The 24335-nt window shown below is 32.9% G+C and overlaps 1 protein-coding gene across 1 annotated transcript; it reads left to right on the forward strand.

The window, feature by feature from the left end:
• Positions 1–23944, forward strand: LOC132735057 (uncharacterized). The gene is made up of 8 exons (XM_060721959.1): positions 1–95; positions 9072–10212; positions 10621–10970; positions 12441–12644; positions 13412–13577; positions 14666–14782; positions 15928–16075; positions 16620–23944. Exons 2-8 carry the CDS (start codon positions 9893–9895, stop codon positions 16839–16841), a joined length of 1527 nt encoding a protein of 508 aa, XP_060577942.1. The 5' UTR covers positions 1–95; positions 9072–9892; the 3' UTR covers positions 16842–23944.
• Positions 23945–24335: the final 391 nt, after the last annotated feature.

Consider the following 24335-nt stretch of genomic DNA (forward strand, 5'->3'; position numbering starts at 1 on the left):
GCCACTCTTCCAGTTATTATGCTAATATCTGTCATCATTAAACTGTTAAATGCATTGTGTGCTAAATACAAAAGTGAGAGCGGATCTTTTTCATGGTGAGTTTCTGCTGTCGTTTATCTTGAAGATTAGTTATTATTTTAATGTTTCAAAGTTAATTTTTCTTCACGTTTCTTGCAGGCTTCGTCCTATTTGACATAAACAGATAAACAGATAGTTTATACATGTATAGTAAACTGGTAAACTAAACAGATAAGGACAGTTGTGCAGTTCAAGATATTTTGCATACAGAACTGTAGATATTCTTTTCTTAGTGTTTTTATTGTTTTCTTTAAAAAAAAAATTCAAACAAAAAGATATGCCCGCATAACAGGATCGGTATACATAATAATGTTGATGCATTAATAATTTGAATAAATTTACAAAAAAACAACAACAACAAATAAACAATATATTTTAGACATTTAGTCATGTAATTTGTTGGAGTGTGTATCGGCAGTTGAGTTGAAACCAAGGTAATATAATGTATTGGCCCGCTCATGATTTGAACCATAATAACTCCCTCAACTTTAGTGTACTGTACGATTCGCCACACTTCATATTCATTTAACCATTTGAATTGAAAAATGTAGGAAGTGACTAGCCGTACGGACCCGTACGGCTAGCCAAAAGTTCTAGCCGTACTTGTGTCACGTACGACTAGCCAGGACTCACTGTATTGTCTAGCCGTACGGCACTTTTCAAAGTTATATGGTATTCGAACATGCATATATGTTATTTTATGACTTTAAGCGAGGATTTTAACCAAGAAACAGCAATTGTCTTCGTATGTTTACTTTTTAGAGATTAATCGCCATGTTGGCTACAGTAAAAAAAAGTACGAATATCGATCTTAAATGTCATCTCAATTAAGACGTTGAGAAAAAATAGCGTTTGGTCGCAGTTAAATAACATCAACTGAAATAGTTTACAAAATTTTGATGATAACCCTTTTTTGTTTCATTAAGTTTAATTTTCGACACCTTTAAAATGAAACAAAAAAAATTTATTGTTGTTGGGCTCTGATAATTGCGTCATCGGTATAGAAGTTTGTCCATCATTAAGGAAAGTTTGCATGTTCCGTGAAACGCATTTTAAAATTCTATGGTAGGCTTAAATTAAGGCTAATTAATTAATTGATTGTGCTTTTATGTTCGATATTTATCTACTGTATTTGAAAATTATACAATTATTTTTGCTTTTCACCGTTTTTTTTTCAATGTTCTTTTTATTTATTCCACTCCGATCATTATTTATTCGATGCATGATTGTGCTTAATTAACAAAAATTCATCTTTCATACAAATAAAACTAAAAATCCTAATCATGAGGCACAAAATAACATATGCATGTTCGACTTCCATATAACTTTCAGTTTGAAAAGTGCCGTACGGCTAGACAATACAGTGAGTCCTGGCTAGACGTACGTGACTCACGTACTGCTAGAACTTTTGGCTAGCCGTACGGGCCCGTACGGCTAGCCACTTCCAAAAATGTATAGCCTACATCATTCACAAATTCGAAAACCTTACGCTAAACACTGTTTTCCTGTACTTTCTGTACAAAGCTCTGGGGAATTCACCTTATGAAGTGTAATAATAAACTCTATGTTTTTGGCCTTTTTTGAATTAAAGTGAAATAAAATAGTAATTTCTTTGTAAGAAAATTATTAAATTTATATCATTGTATTAATAACTCCATACAGTACAGAAAATAAAGTAGATACACAAGCAGAGTGTTCACTAGCCATGAAATCCTAAGGGTCATTTTGACAAAGTTTTACTGACTGCAAAGTCAAATCCCCATGATGTTAACAAAATTTGACCCTCCAGCTAGAATATGGAGGGTCAAATAATGCTTTTTGGAAATTTGAAGGGTCAAAGAGTTATTTCAAGGGTCAAACGGACACTCTGACAAGTTTACACAGAAAATATCTTTATTTAAATTATTATGGAAGATGCCATTATGACTGTTAAAATTTTATTGATTTTCATTATAATCAATTAATTTTTTGGAAAATTTGCAATAGATATTAAAGGACTATTGATAATTTTCAAACACATAAAATTTTTCACCTTAAACGGTAAAATAAGAGCTAAATCCGTAACATACCGGAAAACGTTGATTAGCTAAGGTTTTCAAAAAGGTCAATCAGCAGTTGGACCATCTCTCGAACAAATTCAATAATAACAATTTATTGTAATTCTTGTTAGGTTTTTAATTTTTTGTTAAACTTAGCCAAGTTCTCATTTGTAGAGGCATGTATTATATTGTGAACTCACAGGAGTGCATGATTAGTAAAAATGAATTGACCACTTGCTACCAACCATCGAACCCAGTCATTTATAGTGTACATGCAACTACAAATAACATGAAGAAATACGTCATTTATATTGAAACTACATCTAGAAGATTTATTAAGTTTTCTACTGTTACGAAAAGCAAAGCAGACCAAGTTTTCATTAATTTTTAGCTCGACTATACGAAGTATATGGAGAGCTGTCCTACTCGCCCCGGCGTCGGCGTCGGCGTCGGCGTCCGCGTCCGCGTCCAGATTTTAGATTAAAGTTTTGGTGCAGTAAAATATTTTTCACTATAACTTTGTCATTTCTTAAGGTATCAACTTCAAACTTCAAATATATGTTCCTTATCATCAACCACATCTTATGTGACAAGGTTCATAACTCTAGCACCAATATTTTCAGATTTATCTCCCCTTGAACTTAGAATTTTCCTTAAAAAATACTATTTTTTACTGATACTTCTTTATTTCTTAAGGGATCAACCTCATACTTCAAATATATGTACCTTATCATCATTACCATCTTATGTGACAAGGTTCATAACTCCTGCACCAATATTTTCAGATTTATCTCCCCTTGAACTTAGAATTTTCCTAAAAAAATACTATTTCTTACGGTTTCTTCTTTATTTCTTAAGGGATCAACTTCATACTTCAAATATATTTATGTTATCATCATCCCCATCTTATATGACAAGGTTCATAACTCTAGCACCAATATTTACAGATTTATCTCCCTTTGAACTTAGAATTTTCCATACAAAATATTATTTTTACTGTAACTAATTTATTTCTAAAGGGATCAACTTCATACTTCAAATATATTTACGTTATCATCATCCACATCTTATGTGACAAGGTTCATAACTCTAGCACCAATATTGCAAGAATTATCTCCCCTTAAACTTAGATTTATTTACTAGAAAAATGTTATTTTTTATTTTAACTTTTTTATTTTAAAAGGTATCTACCTTAAACTTCAAATACTTATTCCTTATCATCAATTACATTTTATGTGACAATGTTCATAACTCTTGAAGCAATATTTACAGATTTATCTCTCTTTGAACTTAGGATTTTCTTTAAGAAATATAATAACTTCTTTATTTTTTAAGGTATCTACTTCAAACTTCAAATATATATATCTTATCATTACACAAATGTTGTGTGGCAAGGTCCATAACTCTAGCATGACTATTTCTAGAATTATTCCCCTTGATCTTGGAATTTATGTTAACAAATGTTATTTTTTTACTATAACTTAATACATAATTATACATAATTGATTTTTCTTTCATAGTTTTGTCCTCCTTACTGCGTCCAGTATTTTATTAGTCGAGCTTCGCTGTCTCCTGTGACAGCTCTTGTTATGTCATACTGTAGTAACTGGAGTATTCATTGAGCTTTTTAGATACAATTCTTCACAAATCACAAGCAACAATGCATTTATAAGTTATGTCAACAATTGATTATCCCTGTAAAGCATTGATAATAATGGAATCAATGGCGTATAATTATAGAGAAATGTAGAAAAAATATATTTAGTTGTGTTCAACTTGATTAACATGAGATTAACTGTACAAGATAATAAATCAAGGTCAATTAGGTGAATGTTGACAGTTCATAAAACAAAACAAAATATAGTAATATTCAGACCTGGGGTAATCATTAATTGTAATCATTGATTTTTTAATTGATTACATGATTACACTGTAATCATCATGTAATTGATTACCTAGCCCAAAAATGATTAATGTAATTGTAATTAATCAATTACAGCTAAAATTCTGTCAGTAATCATGATTACAATTTGATTGACATTGATTACTTTCAGATTTAACAGGAAACTATTTTAATTCAAATGATGCCATTATTTTACATGATACAGTGTAACTTTTGTTTTACATTTATACAGTAAAAGCCCTTAATTAAGACCATCATCTGGGCTGGACCAACATTGTCTTAACTGTGAACATTCTTATCATTGCTTACATACTTTATGACAATGGTCTGTTTTAGTCATTTTGTTTGAAAAAATAAACAACAGTATGTATCTTAAGCTACAAGCGCAATATAAAAGACACTATAAAAGTATATTTTGATATCTGATGAGAGGAAAACATATAATGATATTTCTGAAAAAAAGTTAACTTAAAATTCTCTTTGGTCAGATTTCAATATCAATTATTATATGATGTACATAAATCACCTATGAAATAAAAAATAATTCTTCACAAAAAATAAATTTGCTAGAAGCAACATTAAACCACTCTAAAATTTACCTTCTCACCTTATTTCATACAATAACCCAATAATAACAGTTTTTCACACCTTGTGAAATTAAGTGTCATGTAAAGCATTCAAGCAGATAATAACAACAAATTTAAGATCTAGATAGGTGTTGATTTTAATATCAGTGGTCTCAATAGTTGAGTCAAATTAAGAATTAAGCAAAGAATTTGGACTGAATTAGGTAGTCTTAAAAGTGGATAAGCGGTTGTTCTTAATTCTGGATCATGTAACAATTGACACAAAGAACTTTGTAAAAAAATAGTCTTATTAAGGGGGTGGTCTTAATTCAGGTATGGTCATTAGTAGGGATTCTACTTTACATTGAATGTAATCAATTATCAATCAATTACTCTCTTAGAGTAATTGTAATTCAATTGATTACAGAGGTAAGTCTGAGTAATCAATTGTAATCAATTACAATAGAATCAGAAAGTAATTGTAATTAAATCAATTACTGATCAATGTAATCATCCCCAGGTCTGGTAATATTACATTGACATTTTCAAGAATAAGGGATATGCTTATTGTTACGATTAATCGAAAAATCTTATAAGTAAAAAGATAACTGTCCAAAAATCCACAAATCCACAAATGAAATACAGGCTGAGTGGTCATGGGGTGGGGGGTGGGGAATCATCAGTGGGGCAAATTATTTTCAGTTCGAAAATACGTGCCATGTTATTGATTAAAAAAACATTAATTAGTGAGATGGTACTTAAATTTACTGAAACTATCTAATTTTTAAAACATAATATGTTTATAGTAATATCAATAACACATTGACATATAGTGTAATGCTTTTCTATAGTTCACTTGCGTACCAGTCTTCAGTCTCTATATATTCTAATATCATTAAAAATATCTGTGCTGTGCATGCAATCATTCAGAGTAAATTCAAGTTAGAAAATTTAATGCTTGCTGCATTTTTCTTTCTGATGATTCTTTTGTCATCACAGCTGTAAAAACAGTCAATTATGTAAAGACAGCATATTTTTGTCTGCGCCTACTACATGTACTATCTATCTCTGGATACTGCCAACCCCTCTTACGAGTGTTATAGGCAGGAATTTAGTGCACATCGGATTGTTAGTAAATGGTGAAAAGAAAAGCTAAAAAATAAAAGTCCAAGAATTAACATGCTTGGAAGGTGAGACTGAAAATGTATTCTAGTCATGGTTAAAACGTTAATATAGAAACAAGATGGTAAGAGATAAAATAGTTTAAAAACACTGGGAGTTAAAGACTAGTACTGCAAACCCGGCACTGCCTGTTTGAACTGACTCAAGTTGGGCAGGGTGGCAATGTTACAAGGAAGTTTATTCCATAGTATAATGCTATGAGGGAAGAAAGAGTACTTATAGTAGTCAGAGGATACCTATATTAGGCGTAGGGATAAGGGGTGCATATGTCTGGTTAATCTATGTGGGGTTTGAACATATGTTGGGAGATTAATTGCAACTAGGTTATGGTATATCTTATAAAACATTATCAGTCTACAGTCCAATCTGCGATGTTCAAGGGACCCCAAGCCCAGTTCTTTCTGCATGGCTGTGACACTAGACATACTACATGTATATATGTTTAGGGTAAATTTTCATAATTTCTTGACTGATCTATTAGTTAGTCAAACTTTTTTTCTTTTAAAATCCCCATCCGCAAAACGGTAAGGGGATTTATAGGAATGGCCTTCGTCTGTCCGACCATAATTCTTTCGTGTCCGCTCCATAACTTAAAAACTTTTGAAATAACTTGACACAAGTGATCATTATTATGAGATGATGTGCAGAGGGCTATGTCCAAGGCCAATGTTACACTTAAAGGTCAAGTGTTAAAAAAAAAGTTTACATTAATTTTTGTGTCCTCTTCATATTATTTAATCCGCTGCAATGTTTTAAAATAACTTGGCAAAAATGATCACCATAATGAGACGATGTGCAGAGCACAAAAATCAAGTCACTACCCTCAAGGTCACACTCAAAGGTCCAATGTTAAAACATTTTTCATGTCCGCTGTATAACTTATTGACAATTCAAGGGGTATTTAATACTTTGGCACAAATGATCACCACCATGACACGATCTGCAGAGCAACATCCAGGTTGCTACCAGCAAGGTTGATCCAGGTTGCTACCCCCAAGGTCAAGGTCACACTTAAATGCCAAATGATAAAGTCCACTTGGACCTCTCCACTCTTTTAAACTACTGAAAATTTTGCGCAAATCAGTGTTTTTTTTTCTTTATATAACTACTACCCTAAAACGGTACTGTTCCCAATAGAAAATAGACATTAAAATTCCCAATTTCCAATGTTTAAATTCCCAAAATGGCTGTTCAAAATTCCCACAAGACCAAGTGATTTCTCTGAAATCACTTAAATCCAACCTATTCATTTATATTACCACTCAATAGTTCTACCTGGACAGTGGAAGCTGTTAGCTATCTTTATTCATGATAACTAATCTTATTTGTAGCTGAAAAAATGCATAAAAAAGTTCCCAATTTAAGTCAAAATAACGCATTTTTTCCCAATCAGTCTGGTACCGGCACCATTCCCAAAGTAGAGAAAAAAACGCTGCAAATGGTCACCATAATGAGATGATGTGTGGAGTGCAAATTATTCAGGTTGCTACCCCCAGGGTCTAGGTCACACATAGAGGTCAAATGGTAAAAGTCAACCATTTTATGTCCTCTTCATAACTTTTTAACTACTAAATTTTGTTATTAAATTGGCACGAATGATCACCAGCATCACCTACAGAGGGCAACAACCAGGTGGCTACCCCTAAGGTATAGGTTATACATGAAGCATAACCAGCAGACCTTGAAATTTCATCTGAATGATTTGTAAAATATGAAAACTATAACAAATAATACAATAAAGTTACAATCAAAGTATTATAAGTAAAACAGGACATATTACTAAAGTCAACAGAACAGCAATTTGCCTAAAGCATGATACAACAAAATATGTAAGAAACTTGTCAATATACATGTATGAAGTCTAAAATTACCCATTGTTACAAAGACCTTGACCTAAAAATTCAAACAAAATAAGAGGGTCTACAAAGGTCTACCTTCTAAATATAAACAGACTTTTGTGATGAGCAAATGTGCTTATGATATGCATGGCACAACATCAAATTATGGTTGGTTAAAGGTCAAGAAGTAAAAATTCATGTCTGCTGCGGAAGGGGATTTAGATGTCCTTCAGATTGCCTTGTTCATATCTGTATCAATTGACAGAAAAATATTGTTGATTCTTTTTGCGATGAGGGCTCAAATGATTTCTCAGTGTATCATCATTACATTACCATTGTGATATATACCTTGTTCTCAAAATATGTATCAGAAAGAAATTTGTAAATGGCACTACATTGCAATGCAATACAGATTTCAATACATCAATGTGACTGACAAGTATCACGATACATCAGGGCTCTCCCTCTGTACATGTGGGGAATTAACATATTGTTTCATCTTGTAGAGGGGAATTCAGGCAGTGGTTTGAAGCACACACAGTCATACCATAGTGATAATACTTATTGATGATGTTATGTATTACATATTTTATTTTACAAGAAGAAAATTTTAAAAGGATATTATTTAGGTATAGGCAGGTCAGTTTAAGGAGAAATTTTGAAAAAGTTGTTTTTCCTCCCAAACAGATATAATATGAAAAGCAATAATGATTATAATTTGTGTTGTAAAAGCAATTTAAGAATGGTAATAAGGTTGTTTGTATTGTACTATATAGTGCCTTTTACATGGAATTTTATTGCAATACTGATTCTAGTTAGTACATTAAGTTAGAAAAGATTATGACATTGTTTCAGGTGAGTGTGAACAATATATTCTCATCTCTTTAGTAATTATTTGAACTTAGTAACTACATATTGAATGTTTTTACAGTTTGTGTACATAGTTCTGATTGTGATGATTGTATAATAATACATTACAAAAATTGTATACAAATATATACATGTATGTTGTATTATTGTTTAGTATATCATTATAACAGCAACTTACAAAGGTATTACTACAGTTTAGACAATGTTTCAGGAATTATTTTCTATTCTGTTTTTGAATTTTTATTTGTTATTTTTGATGTTTTCTTTCCTTTAATATCATCCGAAATGGATTTTTTTCTCTTTAAATTGAACAACATAGAGTATCAGAGAAGGGAGTCACATCCACTTTTCCACACAATTTTAATGAAATAATTATACAGGTATCTTCTATGTTTTTACACAAAATTGATTTAATTTGAGCATTTGCATGTTTAATGTGATTATCTTAGATTTAAAATAGAAAAAAAAAAGATTTTTCTGTTTAACTTTAAATCTGTGGTTATCATATAAAAGTAATGTAGATTATGACTGGGTTATATGCTGAATAATTCTATAATGATAAATCTTCATACTTTACATATATCTTATATTTCAGTCTTCAGGAGAACAATGCAGTCTATCTAATTATTTGCTGACCCAAGGCAGACAATATGTGAATTGAATAAGTGAGTTAGACACGGCTGTGATGTAGAAAGTAGAGTTTACTGGACACTGTTCGTTGATGGAGAAAATCCCCTACTGTGCACTGTGATGTACAAAGTTCACTGTCAGAGACTGTGCTGTGATGTAAGAAATTCTTCTGTGATGTAGAAAGTTTACTTTCTGACACTGTGTTCTGTGATGTAGAAAGCATAGTTAACTGGTAGACACAGTTCTGTGCTGTAGAAAGTTCAATAGTGACTGTGTTTTGTGATTTAGAAAGTTAACTAGTTACTACTATATTCGGTTTTCTGTGACATAGAAAGTATTGTTCATTATTACGGTATATACTTTTCACATCAGATTGGTCACTGGGGAAATTTGTCAGTCGCTAATCAATACCGAGTGAGAAAGGAAGACCACTGGATATATATACAACCTTCTCATAATTACCATGTTTTAACTGGTAATTCTGTAAAAGGTTTTGCCTCGAGAAGTTTCTGTGTTGTAAAGTGATGCTTTTTATTGATTAAATGAGTTTAATTGATGTGCAGCGCTGTCAGTGGTTCAGTTATTAGATAATTTGCTATTTCTCTTCAGATAACATATTAGAGTAATTACCAAAAGTTTCATGTTGAGTTTTAATGATGGAAAACTAGGGAGAATTTTATATGATTTTGAGAGGAAATTGCTTTTTCGTCATACGATGAAAATTAAAGTATTTGAAATGTTATCATGTGCTTGATTTGAACAGTAAGGAGATTATTAGCAGAGTTGATGCATTTTGGATTTTACTGTAAAAGAGTCATGATGGCTGCTAGTAAACGGAAGAAGATGATGTTGTATGGAGGCTTCACCCTTGTCATAATAGTAGCCTTCATACAAGTTACGTATTTCAACGAGGCTTACAGTCCGCTACAAGTGTTGTCAGATGCGCGGAGCGAGGCTAGGAGATTGCTGAAATTTATAACATTATATCATTATCAGTGTAACAATACTATACAAGGTGTAAATGTATCAAACTGGCCAGTATGCTTAGAGAAATCAGGAGGTTTAAATCTGGTGCTAGGAGGTCCGAGGATAATGTATTCTGTTGGGTAAGTTAATCTAATTAATATTATCTATACAATTTGTTTTTTTTTATGGTAATTTCGTTTTACTATATAGTGTTCACTAACTGTATGTTTATTAACCAGTTTCTTCAAATTTGAAAATGTAGCTGGTTATTAAATTAGTGTAATGCTGGAAGATTTCAAGTGTGTGGGTGAGTTTTATTAAAACAACATGCTGCTGGTGCATACAATAGGTGATTTTCTTGTGTTTGTTAACATTATTTCATTATTGTATATCTGTTGAAAAATTCATGATTTCAAAACAGTTTATGACATTTTCAAACAAACAGTCTGCTTCAAGTTATAAATACAATAAACAGTTTTAGTCAAGTTAAAACAGTAATTTATGTAAACATTGTATGACTATAATATTTCTTATTTTTCATTTTTTAGGCCAACAAATGATTATTCTTTGGAGAGGATTTTAGCATTTAACTTTTCATATTCAGTGTATATTTTCCATCATCAAAAATTATCCTTAGACTTTGTAAGAACATCTTTAAAGAATAGGACAAGAGTTGTCAAAACCATAATTGTGCCAAACGACCCTGCAGATTTTGGGAGAAATTCCTATGAAACACAAACCTTGAATAATGTGTTTGAACTACTGAAACAACCTGTAGTAGATATATTAAAAATTGAGACATTGTCAGACATGAAACACTCTCATGAACTCTTACAATATATAGTCAAAGATCATCTTCTTACCAGTGTTAGACAGTTACATCTTTCACTATATATAGGTAAGTTAAAGCTTTCTCTTTTACAATAAATAGGTTAGTTAAAATTACATCTCTCACTAAACATAGCTAAGTTAAAGTTAAGTCTCTCACTGTATGTATAGGAAAGTTAAAGCTTTATCTATCACAATATAAAGGTAAGTTGAAATTATATCTCTGACTATAAATAAACATGTAGATAAGTTTAAGTTTCACATGACAATTTTCATTTTTTAGCTTGACTATTCGATGAGAATAAGTAGAGCTATTGTAGTCACCCGATCGTCAGCGTAACCTCTTGTGTTAAAGTTTTTGTAACACCTCAAATATTTTCAAAGTCCATTGACATATGGCTTTGAACTGTGCACACGTGTTCACCATCATGACCCAAAGCTGTAGACAGGAGTAGGTAACTCTTTAAAGCATTTAGACAGAAAAATTGCCCCTTTTTTTGACTTATAGTTTACATTAAAATTTGCAGACCACCTAAGATATTTTCATATTGCATTGACATCTGGCTTTGAAACAAGTTGAAATTTTATACACTTCTTTGAGAGCATTATAGGACTCTCTCCAAGGTCTATAACTGTAACATGAATTAAAAGAAAAAGTTGGCCCTTTTGTTCACTTAGAATTTTACTTTATCAAGGTTCTTTTACTAACAAGCACTCAGAATTGTCGAGCGTGCTGTCCTACCGACAGCTCTTGTTTACTGTATATAGTTTTGTTACAGTCCAATCCAGATACATATGAGCCGCGTCACGACAAAACCAACATAATGCGTTTGCGACCAGCATGGATCCAGACAAGCATCCGCGCAGTCTGATCAGGATCCATGCTGTTCGCTTACAGTCCCTATAACAAGTAAAGAAACTGATAGCGGATGCGCAGGCAGGTCTGGATCCATGCTTGTCGCAAACCAATTATGTTGGTTTTGTCGTGACGTGGCTCATATTTCACTGTACCTAATAGTTTATAGATTGATTACTGTTCAATTAAAGTTTCATTATATGTTCGTTAGTTACAGCTTCTTGTCTTTCGTTGAATATTGATCTTTTTTAATTGTTTTCTCTACAGTAAAGCATATAATTATGTGCAGTATATTTGTGAAACTGCTTTCTTTAATGGCACAAAACATGATCTTCTTCCAGAGAGATTAACCATGTGTAACATGCCTCTTTTTTTATATATAACTGAAACTTCACATTAAAAAACAGCAACAATTTGCATTCTTCACTAAGAAGTGAAACTTAATGTCATACTAAGATTAAAATTCTGTGACTTCCTTATGATTTAATAATCACTCATTTTGTTAGTAAATTTTCAGTCATGATAATTGGTATGCATTGCAGAAATCTAATTTTAAATCTCTAATTAAGTTTATCTTTTGACATATTATAAGCTATTGTATAGATTATATCTGTATCTATTTGTGTATTTTGGAGGGCTACTGCTGGTAATACATTTAAATGCTATTTCATGTTGTTATTTCAGATAAAGTAGATGATGATTATTTATACAGTTGGTATAAAGCATTATATGAGTTATTTCATCATGAGGGATTCCGCTTGTACCACACGGCAGCCTCTGACACCCTGTGCCTCCAGGTGACACTGATGGAGTCCTGTATCTACTATATGTCGTGGATCCGAGACCCAGGGCCAGAAACTTTTATTCTCTTTCCACCTGCCATAGATGGTAAGGTTTTGATATAAAGCAATACTTGAATTAGGTAATGGTGATTTATATAACTTCTTGATAGGGGTTATTATAGATGTGAGACCATATGTGTGAACAATAAATACAGAGAACTCATAAATTATCTTACAACAATGCATATTGTATGCAAATCATACAAAAAACTGGTAATTCTTGATACACTTATGTGTATTTATTCTACCGACATAATGTTATATTTTCTAAATAACCATTTGTGTGATAAATAAGTGAATTGAGAAAGCATGAATTCTTTGTTTATAAGAAATGATAAATCATGTATATCTTGGCGACAATGTTGTTGAATGTCCATGTAGTTGTACAGACAATGTTCATATATAGATTACAAAGTTTCCCCTGCACTCTTACTGTGTTTAAACATTGAATCATAGTCAGACCTATATTTATAATAAATGTTTACCGGTTTGGAGTTGCACACTTCTAAAACTGATTAAATAGATGAAAACAGAGCTAGATAATTTAATAGCTTTCATTACGTATGAGGTATAATGGATGAATTTGAAATTAATGATTTCAAGCTAGCTGCTCTTTATAATTTAACTGTATGGATGGCATGTACTGTCAATGTATTTATGTAATAATGTTAACAAATGAATAGGAAAAGATTAATTATTTATAAGTTTTAATTAAAACTTGTCAGAATGTTAGTTAAAAATTTATGAATGTCTTTTAAACTATCACTGCATTACATGATTGTAATTTGTAACTAATATGTATTGATTTTGTAGGTTCTGAAGGTTTTGAGGAAGATCGTCTGCTTGACTACATGGATGATGTGGAAGCTTCGTGTAGTAACGACCTTGAAGTAAATTTACCGTCTGCTGCAGTAATTACACTGTGTATGGATACAGTAGACAGAAATCCCAACAAACCATGCCATGTTGTGTTATTCAGGTAGTTATGAATTCATTATTACTACAGATATGAAGCTGGATGAGAAAGCTATCTTATAGAGGATATTCTGTTGTTTAAGTGTAAGCTAACAATATAATTCACTGAGCTAACATAAAAAGCAGTATTTTTTTAAAATGACAAAGGCTATGTCATTGGTATAGCTTAAAGTGAAAATGAAACAGCCTTCTTGAGTGAATATATTAGCTTGATTTTCAAAGAATAATGAGGCTATCCTGCTAAACATTGGTTAGAGTTTTATGTTTAACTTCTATTGCAACATCATATCTCATCAACCACTGTGGATATTTGCTTGTAACTTCACACACTTACTTCACACACTTATTTGAGATCATAAAAGGAGGTCACATTCCAAGACCCATAACTTTCGATTGGATTTTTGCAAGATAATGGCCCTTTTTGAACATAGAAATTTTGCATGCATCAGCACTCTGCAAAAACTCCTGAAGTTGTTCACTGGAAACTTAATACATGTCTGCGAAATCATAGTTAACTGTCCAAGGCCCATAACCCTTATATGAATTTTGACTGAATTATAGCCCTTTGTGAACATAAAAAAAAAGTCTTGGTTAAAGTTTTACATGCAAGACAGCATTCATTTGAAACTTATGACATGTATATAGGATCAGTTATCATGTACATTTTTCTGATAATGGTGTGCTTTTTTGCTGAATTTCTCTTCATATGTGTAATGTTCTTCCACTGAAATATGTTCCAAAAACAGCAACACTACTTTTGATTGGCACTGAAATTATCTCATAAAATTCAAATATCAGTTTCAATTATCTTTTAAGAATCCTGTTATATATATTTAAGCTATATGTATTGTACATGTTTATGATATAATGTTTGTACATTTATCCTGATATTTGATTTCTCATTCATTCATTGTAATTTTTATTTGAAAGGTTAAGGTAAAGAAAAGAACAGTGTACTGTTATATGTATTTATTGGTTATTATTTTTCCGTATTCATTTAAAAATGAAATATCTTTCATTGCTATATTATATTCCATATGTATGTATGAAATAACATAAAAGATGACCTTTTATAAATATCTCAAATTACAGAAGTTCTGGTGTTCAAGGATCTATTACAGCAATACCTAACAGCAGATGTTCAGTTGTTACCTTGGAAATAGAATCAAATAATCAGGGTGAAGTGACATTCTTTGTCAAACATAGGAGGTATGTTCTGTCCATTATTTTCTGTCCAGTAAGTTTTTATATCCTTTCCATAGGGGAATGTAAGGAATGTATAAGATTCTTTATTTGTGTGAGGTTAACCAGTTCAGCAGGACAGTTGTAGTCATCACTCACCTATAAAAGCTGGAAATCCTGCACATGATATCCATAGTTATATTATCACTGTATACAATCAATGATATTTGCCCACAAATTGCCAGAGTAAGCTATATACAATGTATATCGTACAATTTACATCATCTGTCAGTTCTTGTTTTTCAGAAACAACTTTTCTTCTGATAATGCAAAGTTAAGTATCTGAGATGTTTGTGTTCAAATAATTTAATTTCTACTTTCTTGCAGATATTGTCTTTTTCTCTAGACAGATTTAGATATTTAGTACTAGTGTGAACCCAAGGTTGTTGAAAATGATGAGCTTGGCTCAAAATTTAACAAGTGAACATCTACCAAAAATGTTGAAATTATATCTCTTGAACTAAAGATTGACTTAACTCTGAGGGTTACTTATATTTTCACACGTATTGTGAAGGACCTACTTCAGACTTATAGTCGTTGTGTTTAAATATTTGATGTCAAAACATGTTTTAGTGCACCTTTACCAAATTCAATCATATTATGTCTGGAAGCAATATTTGCCCTGAATAATGGTCATAGGTTACTGAAATAGATTTGATTTACTTTTCCTGATTCTTTACCGTTTTCTGGAGTCATAGTCCTTATTAGAATCTCTTTCCTCCTAGCCTTTGAACATTTTTATTTTAACTGAATATCAGATATTTAGGCATGAATCTTTTCTAGTATATCAGGTTAGAGGTAACTATGTCAAGGTTATTGAGGCTATATTGAGAATAATTGATTATGCTGGTTTTAGTATGATATAAAAGTTGTTGCCGACTTCATTCTGATGAGAAATAAAGAGTTATCATGTTCCTCTTGTTGTAATCAGTGGATCAAATGGCAGTTACCCTATTAGTGCTTGCATCAATAACAGACCCGTACAGCTGGTGTAAGTCTAGACCTGACCTTTTATAGCCAGCAGTTCCAGCTGTTACAAATAGATTGTTCTCTAAATAACTATTATACAAAGTCAATGGTAAAATTGTTAATTGAACATGTTATAATTACAGGTATGAGCGGAGTGTCATAGAACCAGTGACATTAGAGGAAGCTCTACAGAAACATCTACCTATGTCACACACCAATCTTGTTTATATTGACTTGAACAAATCTTTCTGGGACATTCTTACTCTTATACTTGATAGTGGAACTTTCTTTGTAAGTTTTATATTTGCTGTATATAATAATAATTGAGCCGTGTCATGACAAAACCAACATAGTGGGTTTGCGACCAGCATGGATCTAGACCAGCCTGCGCATCCGCGCAGTCTGATCAGGATCCATGCTGTTCGCTGATATTTCTCACTATTGTCAGCGAATTTTTATTTGTTGGATATTTTAGATGTTGAAGTTTTTATATGGTTCATAATAATAATTGAAGTATATTCTATCATAAAGAAGAAGAGCCATTTAGCTTTTTTGCAAACATTTAGTTGTAGGGTGGCAATGCAAAGATAAAATTCAAATAAGCAGTTTATGCACTGGGATTTGCATTAACACAAAGATTTATATAAATCTAGGTTGATAATTATTGCCAATTTTTGTGTTAAACCTATTTACATTGTGTACTATACTTTTATATGACCAATCAGTGTTTATTTAATAGAAATATTAAATGCAAATTTTATATTTTAGAATGATACTGAGCTATTACAACTGTATTAAATTGTGTAAATAAGGTAACCTGTATTTTCTGTTTCAGAATGTTGATCAAGTTATAGTAAATATAAAGAAGTTGTGGGGTAAACACCGAGCAATAGAATTACGTAAAAAGTACAGCGAATTACAGCGTATAGAAGCATATGGCTTCCGAAAATATAAAATCAATGAGAATAAACTGATGTTCAGAGGAAAATCTGTAACTGACAATGACAATTTTAAGATAAATTACTTAAAAACAGCAACAGGAAGATCATATCATTGATACAGGTGTTAGTTATAGGAAACAGTTATTTACTGCCATCAGTATTCTAGGATACCATTCATTTTGTTTTACTCATGTGAACTTCACACAACATGTTTAAGCAGCTGTCGATTTTACTTCATCCTAATCGGGAACAGCTTGGCAAACAGCAAAACAAATAATTTAGTGAACATTCTACAAAAAATTAAAGCCACAATTAAATCATGTGTTATCAAAAGGCTATAAATAGTCTTGAATTCAATTATTTATTTGCTCATGTTAAGGTGAGAATGTCTTGCCATTCACATGGGTGCAAATATTTCAGTCCATACATAGCTTTGTCTTAAAAGTTCTGATACTAGTATTAGATTCTGGTAGTAGTGAATGTACCCCTACTCTCCATAGAGTGCCAACAGCAAAATTAACTTGCCTATGTCAGTTGTAAAGAGCTAGGCCAGCCTGTATATACATTTTATCTATTGTTAGTCTATGTCAGTAGTATGGAACTAGGCCAACCTGTACATTAATGAAGTCTATGTCAAAAGTATGGAACTAGGTCAGCCTGTACATACATGTAGTCTATGTCAATAGTATAGAGCTAGGCCAGCCTGTACATACATGTAGTCTATGTCAAAAGTATGGAACTAGGTCAGCCTGTACATTAATGTAGTGTATGTCAATAGTATAGAACTAGACCAGCCTGTACATTAATGTAGTCTATGTCAAAAGTATGGAACTAGGCCAGCCTGTACATACATGTAGTGTATGTCAATATTATAGAACTAGACCAGCCTGTACATTAATGTAGTCTATGTCAATAGTATAGAGCTAGGCCAGCCTGTACATACATGTAGTGTATGTCAATAGTATAGAACTAGACCAGCCTGTACATTAATGTAGTCTATGTCAATAGTATAGAGCTAGGCCAGCCTGTACATTAATGAAGTCTATGTCAAAAGTATGGAACTAGGTCAGCCTGTACATACATGTAGTCTATGTCAATAGTATAGAGCTAGGCCAGCCTGTACATACATGTAGTCTATGTCAAAAGTATGGAACTAGGTCAGCCTGTACATACATGTAGTCTATGTCAAAAGTATAGAGCTAGGCCAGCCTGTACATACATGTAGTCTTTGTCAAAAGTATGGAACTAGGTCAGCCTGTACATACATGTAGTCTATGTCAATAGTATGGAACTAGGTCAGCCTGTACATACATGTAGTCTATGTCAATAGTATAGAGCTAGGCCAGCCTGTACATACATGTAGTCTATGTCAAAAGTATGGAACTAGGTCAGCCTGTACATACATGTAGTCTATGTCAATAGTATAGAGCTAGGCCAGCCTGTACATACATGTAGTCTATGTCAAAAGTATGGAACTAGGTCAGCCTGTACATACATGTAGTCTATGTCAATAGTATAGAGCTAGGCCAGCCTGTACATACATGTAGTCTATGTCAAAAGTATGGAACTAGGTCAGCCTGTACATACATGTAGTCTATGTCAAAAGTATGGAACTAGGCCAGCCTGTACATTCAGGAAGTCTATGTCAATAATGAAGAGCTAGACCAGCCTGTACATACATGTAGTCTATGTCAATAGTATGGAACTAGACCAGTCTGTACATTCATGTACTTTATGTCAATAGTATAGAGCTAGGCCAGCCTGTACATACATGTAGTCTATGTCAAAAAGTATGGAACTAGGCCAGCCTGTACATTCAGGAAGTCTATGTCAATAATGAAGAGCTAGACCAGCCTGTACATACATGTAGTCTATGTCAATAGTATGGAACTAGACCAGTCTGTACATTCATGTACTTTATGTCAATAGTATAGAGCTAGGCCAGCCTGTACATACATGTAGTCTATGTCAAAAGTATGGAACAAGACCAGTCTGTACATTCATGTACTTTATGTCAAAAGTATGGAACTAGGCCAGCCTGTACATTCATGAAGTCTATGTCAATAGTATAGAACTAGACCAGCCTGTACATTAATGTAGTCTATGTCAATAGCATAGAACTAGACCAGCCTGTACATTAATGTAGTCTATGTCAATAGTATAGAGCTAGGCCAGCCTGTACATTAATGTAGTCTATGTCAATAGTATAGAGCTAGGCCAGCCTGTACATACATGTAGTCTATGTCAATAGTATAGAACTAGACCAGCCTGTACATTCCTGTACTCTATGTCAATAGTTTAGAGCTAGGCCAGCCTGTACATTTATGTACTCTATGTCAATTGTAAAGAGCTAGGCTAGACTGTACATTCATGTTCTCTATGTCAAAAGTATAGAGCTAGGCCAGCCTTTGCATTCAGTCTGTACATTCATGTAGTCAGTGAACTAGGCCAGCCTGTATAGACCTGCAGTCTATGTCAATAGTTTAAATGTTGGCCAGCCTGTACATACATGTAGTCTATGTCAGTAATGTAAAAGTAGGCCAGTCTGTACATTCATGCAGTCAATCTGCTTCAACCGGTATACCTTAAGCAAGCCTGTACATAAAACTATTTGCAGTTTACGTTTAAGTTATGAGTTAGGCCAGCCTGTACATAAATTTTGTGCAGTCTATGTCAATAGAGTACAGCTAGGCCAGCCTGTACATAAATACAGTGCAACTAAATGCTGACTTTTTATAGCTCAATTTTAGTGTTTTAAAATTAAAATCTCATATACGTACATTTTAATATTCAAGTTCTAACATGATTTATTTAATGACTGACATGATTAATTTAACGAAAATACAGTATATCTTTATGTTGTCAGTGACCACTTTTTGTTTTGTCTAGCTTTTGTTAATATTTCCAACAACCAAAATGTTTGTTGTTCTTTTAATATCTGATTATTTTCTGTTGTATTTACTTGTACTCTGGTATGTTTGTTTACATTGATCCTGTTAACCTTCATATGCTAAAAATTATGTGTTTTCTGTACTTGATTTATAATATGTCACATTAGATCTGTCAAAACATGATCACAAATCATTGTTCTTCAAATTAAAATGCTTGTATTTTGTAAAGATCTGATTTTATTTTTGCTAGATTTCCAAGAAAAGTATGCCTAAATATTAACATGATTTTTGTTGACCATATTTCTAAATTAATTTATAAAATGTCAGATCAAAAGGTAACTCTGGTGAGTTCTACAAGGTATTTAGATTATCATTATTACATATATTCTTAGGTACTTCATATTGAAAAAACACAAGTCACAAGTAGTATTGTAAGAATTATACAAGAACATGATGATCAGGGTAAAAAACGTCTTAAATACATGTATAACAAGAATTTATTTCACTGCTAATTATCATAATTGGACTTGTCCATATTTCTGTCTGGATAAAACCAGTAATCATTTTCAATCAGTCTTACTGAATAGCAAAGAGCACAGACCATGATAGAAGGCACAGCTGTGCTGGTGCTGGGTGATCTTGGTTAGTGCTGGCTGATCTTGGTTAGAACTGGTTTATCTTGGTTAGAACTGGCTTATCTTGGTAAGAACTGGCTGATTTTGGTCAGTACTGGCTGATCTTGGTCAGTACTTGCTGATCTTGGTCAGTACAGACTGATCTTGGTTAGTACTGGCTGATCTTGGTTAGATACTGGCTGATCTTGGTTAGTACTGGCTGATCTTGGTAAGTACTGGCTGATCATGGTTAGAACTGACTGATCTTGGTTAGTACTGGCTGATCTTGGTCAGTACTGGCTGATCTTGGTCAGTACTGGCTGATTTCCTTTCGTACTGGCTGATCTTGGTTAGTACTTGCTGATCTTGGTTAGATACTGGCTGATCTTAGTTAGTACTGGCTGATCTTGGTCAGTACTGGCTGATCTTGGTCAGAACTGGCTGATTTTGGTCAGTACTGGCTGATCGTGGTCAGTACTTGCTGATCTTGGTCAGTACAGACTGATCTTGGTTAGTACTGGCTGATCTTGGTTAGATACTGGCTGATCTTGGTTAGTACTGGCTGATCTTGGTCAGAACTGGCTGATCTTGGTTAGAACTGGCTGATCTTGGTCAGAACTGGCTGATCTTGGTTAGAACTGGCTGATCTTGGTTAGTACTGGCTGATCATGGTTAGTACTGGCTGATCATGGTCAGTACTGGCTGATCTTGGTTAGAACTGGCTGATCTTGGTTAGTACTGGCCGATCTTGGTTAGTACTGGCTGATCTTGGTCAGTACTGACTGATCTTGGTCAGTACTGGCTGATTTCCTTTCGTACTGGCTGATCTTGGTTAGTACTTGCTGATCTTGGTTAGATACTGGCTGATCTTAGTTAGTACTGGCTGATCTTGGTAAGTACTGGCCGATCTTGGTCAGTACTGGCTGATCTTGGTTAGAACTGGCTGATCTTGGTCAGAACTGGCTGATCTTGGTTAGAACTGGCTGATCTTGGTCAGAACTGGCTGATCTTGGTCAGTACTTGCTGATCTTGGTTAGTACTGGCTGATCTTTGTCAGAAACTGGTCAATCTTGGTCAGTACTGGCCGATCTTGGTCAGTACTGGCTGATCTTGGTCAGTACTGGCTGATCTTGGTCAGTACTGGCTGATCTTTGTCAGAACTGGCTGATCTTGGTTAGTACTGGCAAATCTTGGTTAGTACTGGCCAATCTTGGTCAGTACTGGCTGATCTTGGTCAGTACTGGCTGATGGTCAGTACTGGCTGATCTTGGTCAGTACTGGCTGATCTTGGTTAGAACTGGCTGGTCTTGGTCAGAACTGGCTGATCTTGGTTAGTACTGGCTGATCTTGGTTAGTACTGGCTGATCTTGGTTAGTACTGGCTGATCATGGTCAGAACTGGCTGATCTTGGTTAGAACTGGCTGATCTTGGTCAGAACTGGCTGATCTTGGTTAGTACTGGCTGATCTTGGTCAGTACTGGCTGATCTTGGTCAGAACTGGCTGATCTTGGTCAGAACTGACTGATCTTGGTCAGAACTGGCTGATCTTGGTCAGAACTGACTGATCTTGGTCAGAACTGACTGATCTTGGTTAGTACTGGCTGATCTTGGTTAGTACTGGCTGATCATGGTCAGTACTGGCTGATCTTGGTCAGTACTGGTTAATAACCACCAGCAAATTAATGGTTTGATATATAAAAAATGAAATTAAGACAAAATATTATATATGAAAATGTAAACATTATAATTAGCTGTAAGAATGTTGATATTAAATGAATACAACATGTTACATACAAAAAAAAAAGAAAATTAGATATTTTATGAAGTTGATTTTTATATCTAAATAATAATGTCTTCCAGTCAAGTCATAGTGGGTAGATCATGAAGTAAATATACTTGTTGTTGTTACTTTATATGTGTATATACAATACATATTTACACTTGATGCTGCATGCCTCCAGATGACTGAATGTTTAAAAAAAAAATAACATTCTTTTGTATTTAAGAAAGTGGTAGTTGTAATCTTGGCATTAAGTATTTAGATAAATTGCCTATGTCTTAACTAAGGCACTATCAGCAAAATTTTTATTTTAAATGTCACAATCATTCTAAAATAGCCTTTACTTTGTTAGTTATAAAATGAAAATATGATTAGAAAATAATCATACAATATATTTAGTGTTAAATTATCAAATGTACTATGAATATTGACATAACCAGTATTTCTAAAACTAGTATTTCTAAAACTAGTAACGCTTTCCCTACATATTATTTGTTTGAAACTTGTTTATTTTCTTGTCTGAAGGCATGCTGTTGTTACTATGGTGTGTTATAGGTTTAGAGATACTAATGTTGTAACTAGATATTTAATGTAGTAGTTTTAAATTGATCCATGATGTAGCATTACTGTTAGATACATCGAAAACATGTTTTAATCAAAAACCTAAAATCTTTCGGAGTGAGATCATTAACAAGACTCCCAGTATTTTTAAAGGGAGACACAGGCAAAATTTTTATTTCTTAGTTTTGGAATTTTCATTTATTATTCTGTAAATGCTCCCAAAATGAATACATTAGACAGTCAAAAGAACAAAACTTTTCTCCATATAAAGAATAAAAAGGTGGGTCAGGTTAGAGCGCTAGGATTTCACAATAGTTGTCAAAGTGAACTCTGGAAACGTTAAAGAACACGTCAAATGAATGACTTAGACTTGTTTCAATCATACAATATCTGTTATTGTAATTTCAAGGGTTTATTCAAGTGACATGACTTGTTTTAAAACTATTCGTTGATTTTATTGGCGTCTAAATTTTGTTCAATAAAATAGATATATTTACGCTTCAAACCCAAAATATGTAGAATTTAAACAGAAATTCATGCTAGAACTTTAAGAAATGTCATTTTAGTGTGATTTGAGTACATAAAATCATTTTGATAGTTTTGTCATTATTTTGCCTGAATATCCCTTTAAGGACGAACACCAGACCACCAAATTTTCAAACATCAGTTGTGAAATTTTTAGCTATGTGTTTTTTTTAATAAGTCATATTTGTTTTTTTTATCTCCTGCATGTTTTGGTAGCTGTCAAGTTGGCATGGATTTGTTGAAGGAAAACAATGTTTTTCAACATACATTTCATTCAACAATCTGATATTTATTTGTAAGCAATATATTATGAAGTATAGAATAGAATAGATGGATGTAGTATTCACATGACTCTAAATTCTACAAGTATGTAAGATAACCCTGTTACAAGGAGAGCTTTGGAACAATGATAACACAAAGAACAGGCTGAAAATTACACTCTATATTGAAGTATTCATATGAAATGATTGGGACAGGACTATACTGTAGGTTAAAGGAAACTTGTTTTCATGGGGAAAATGCTTTGTTTTTATATAATATATACTTTTTTTGATACAGAACTTTAAATTTTTTGAAAATTTTAATAAAGAAGATGAGAGTTAATGAAAGCATGCGGCTAACGATATACAATTAAAGCAAAATTCTTCAGAATCATTCAGAATAGCAATATGATTTATGTTATATAGATTTTATATTGTTTTCCACAATTTCCTGTTGTCAGTGTACTGTATTGAATATCCCGTGCCATCATTATCCAGTATATGTTTTATATCATTAAATTATTACTGTAAAATTTCTAGTCGAACTTGTTTAAGCAACATTGTATAGTAAATGGTATACAAATTTTATCCATGTGTTTCTTGTTTGTTTACTGTATGATAAGTATTGTATTATGTGAGCTCTCTGTAAGGTAAGGAAATGTACTTTGACATACAGAAGTCATTTTTCTTCACCGCCGATTCAAAATAATGTGGGATTAGCAGGCGGTCACTTGTGGAGAAATTAGTAATAACTTGTCGGTTATCCAGGAAAGCTGGTTGGTCACTAAGATGTGACCAACAACTGGCTAAAAAAGGTGTAAAAGCCAGAAAAACAAACATACGATTGATTACACATGTCATGAAAACAAGAATCAGTTATATATCACAGGGAAGTGAACAAGGATGACTTGATCCTGTACCAGTGCTTGCCTTCTCTCCATATGTACATTGTATTACTAACTTATCCACATACATCACA

This window comes from Ruditapes philippinarum, unplaced genomic scaffold (genome assembly GCF_026571515.1).
Source record: "Ruditapes philippinarum isolate M1 unplaced genomic scaffold, ASM2657151v2 ctg16_1_1_1_1, whole genome shotgun sequence".
Taxonomy (NCBI): domain Eukaryota; kingdom Metazoa; phylum Mollusca; class Bivalvia; order Venerida; family Veneridae; genus Ruditapes; species Ruditapes philippinarum.

Bases quoted from the DNA above. Each gene is read 5' to 3' on its own strand.
- LOC132735057 (XM_060721959.1), top strand. From the start codon at position 9,893: ATGCATTTTGGATTTTACTGTAAAAGAGTCATGATGGCTGCTAGTAAA. The intron at 10,971-12,440 runs GTAAGTTAAAGC...TTGTTATTTCAG, and splicing joins ACATCTTTCACTATATATAG to ATAAAGTAGATGATGATTAT. The intron at 12,645-13,411 runs GTAAGGTTTTGA...TTGATTTTGTAG, and splicing joins CTTTCCACCTGCCATAGATG to GTTCTGAAGGTTTTGAGGAA.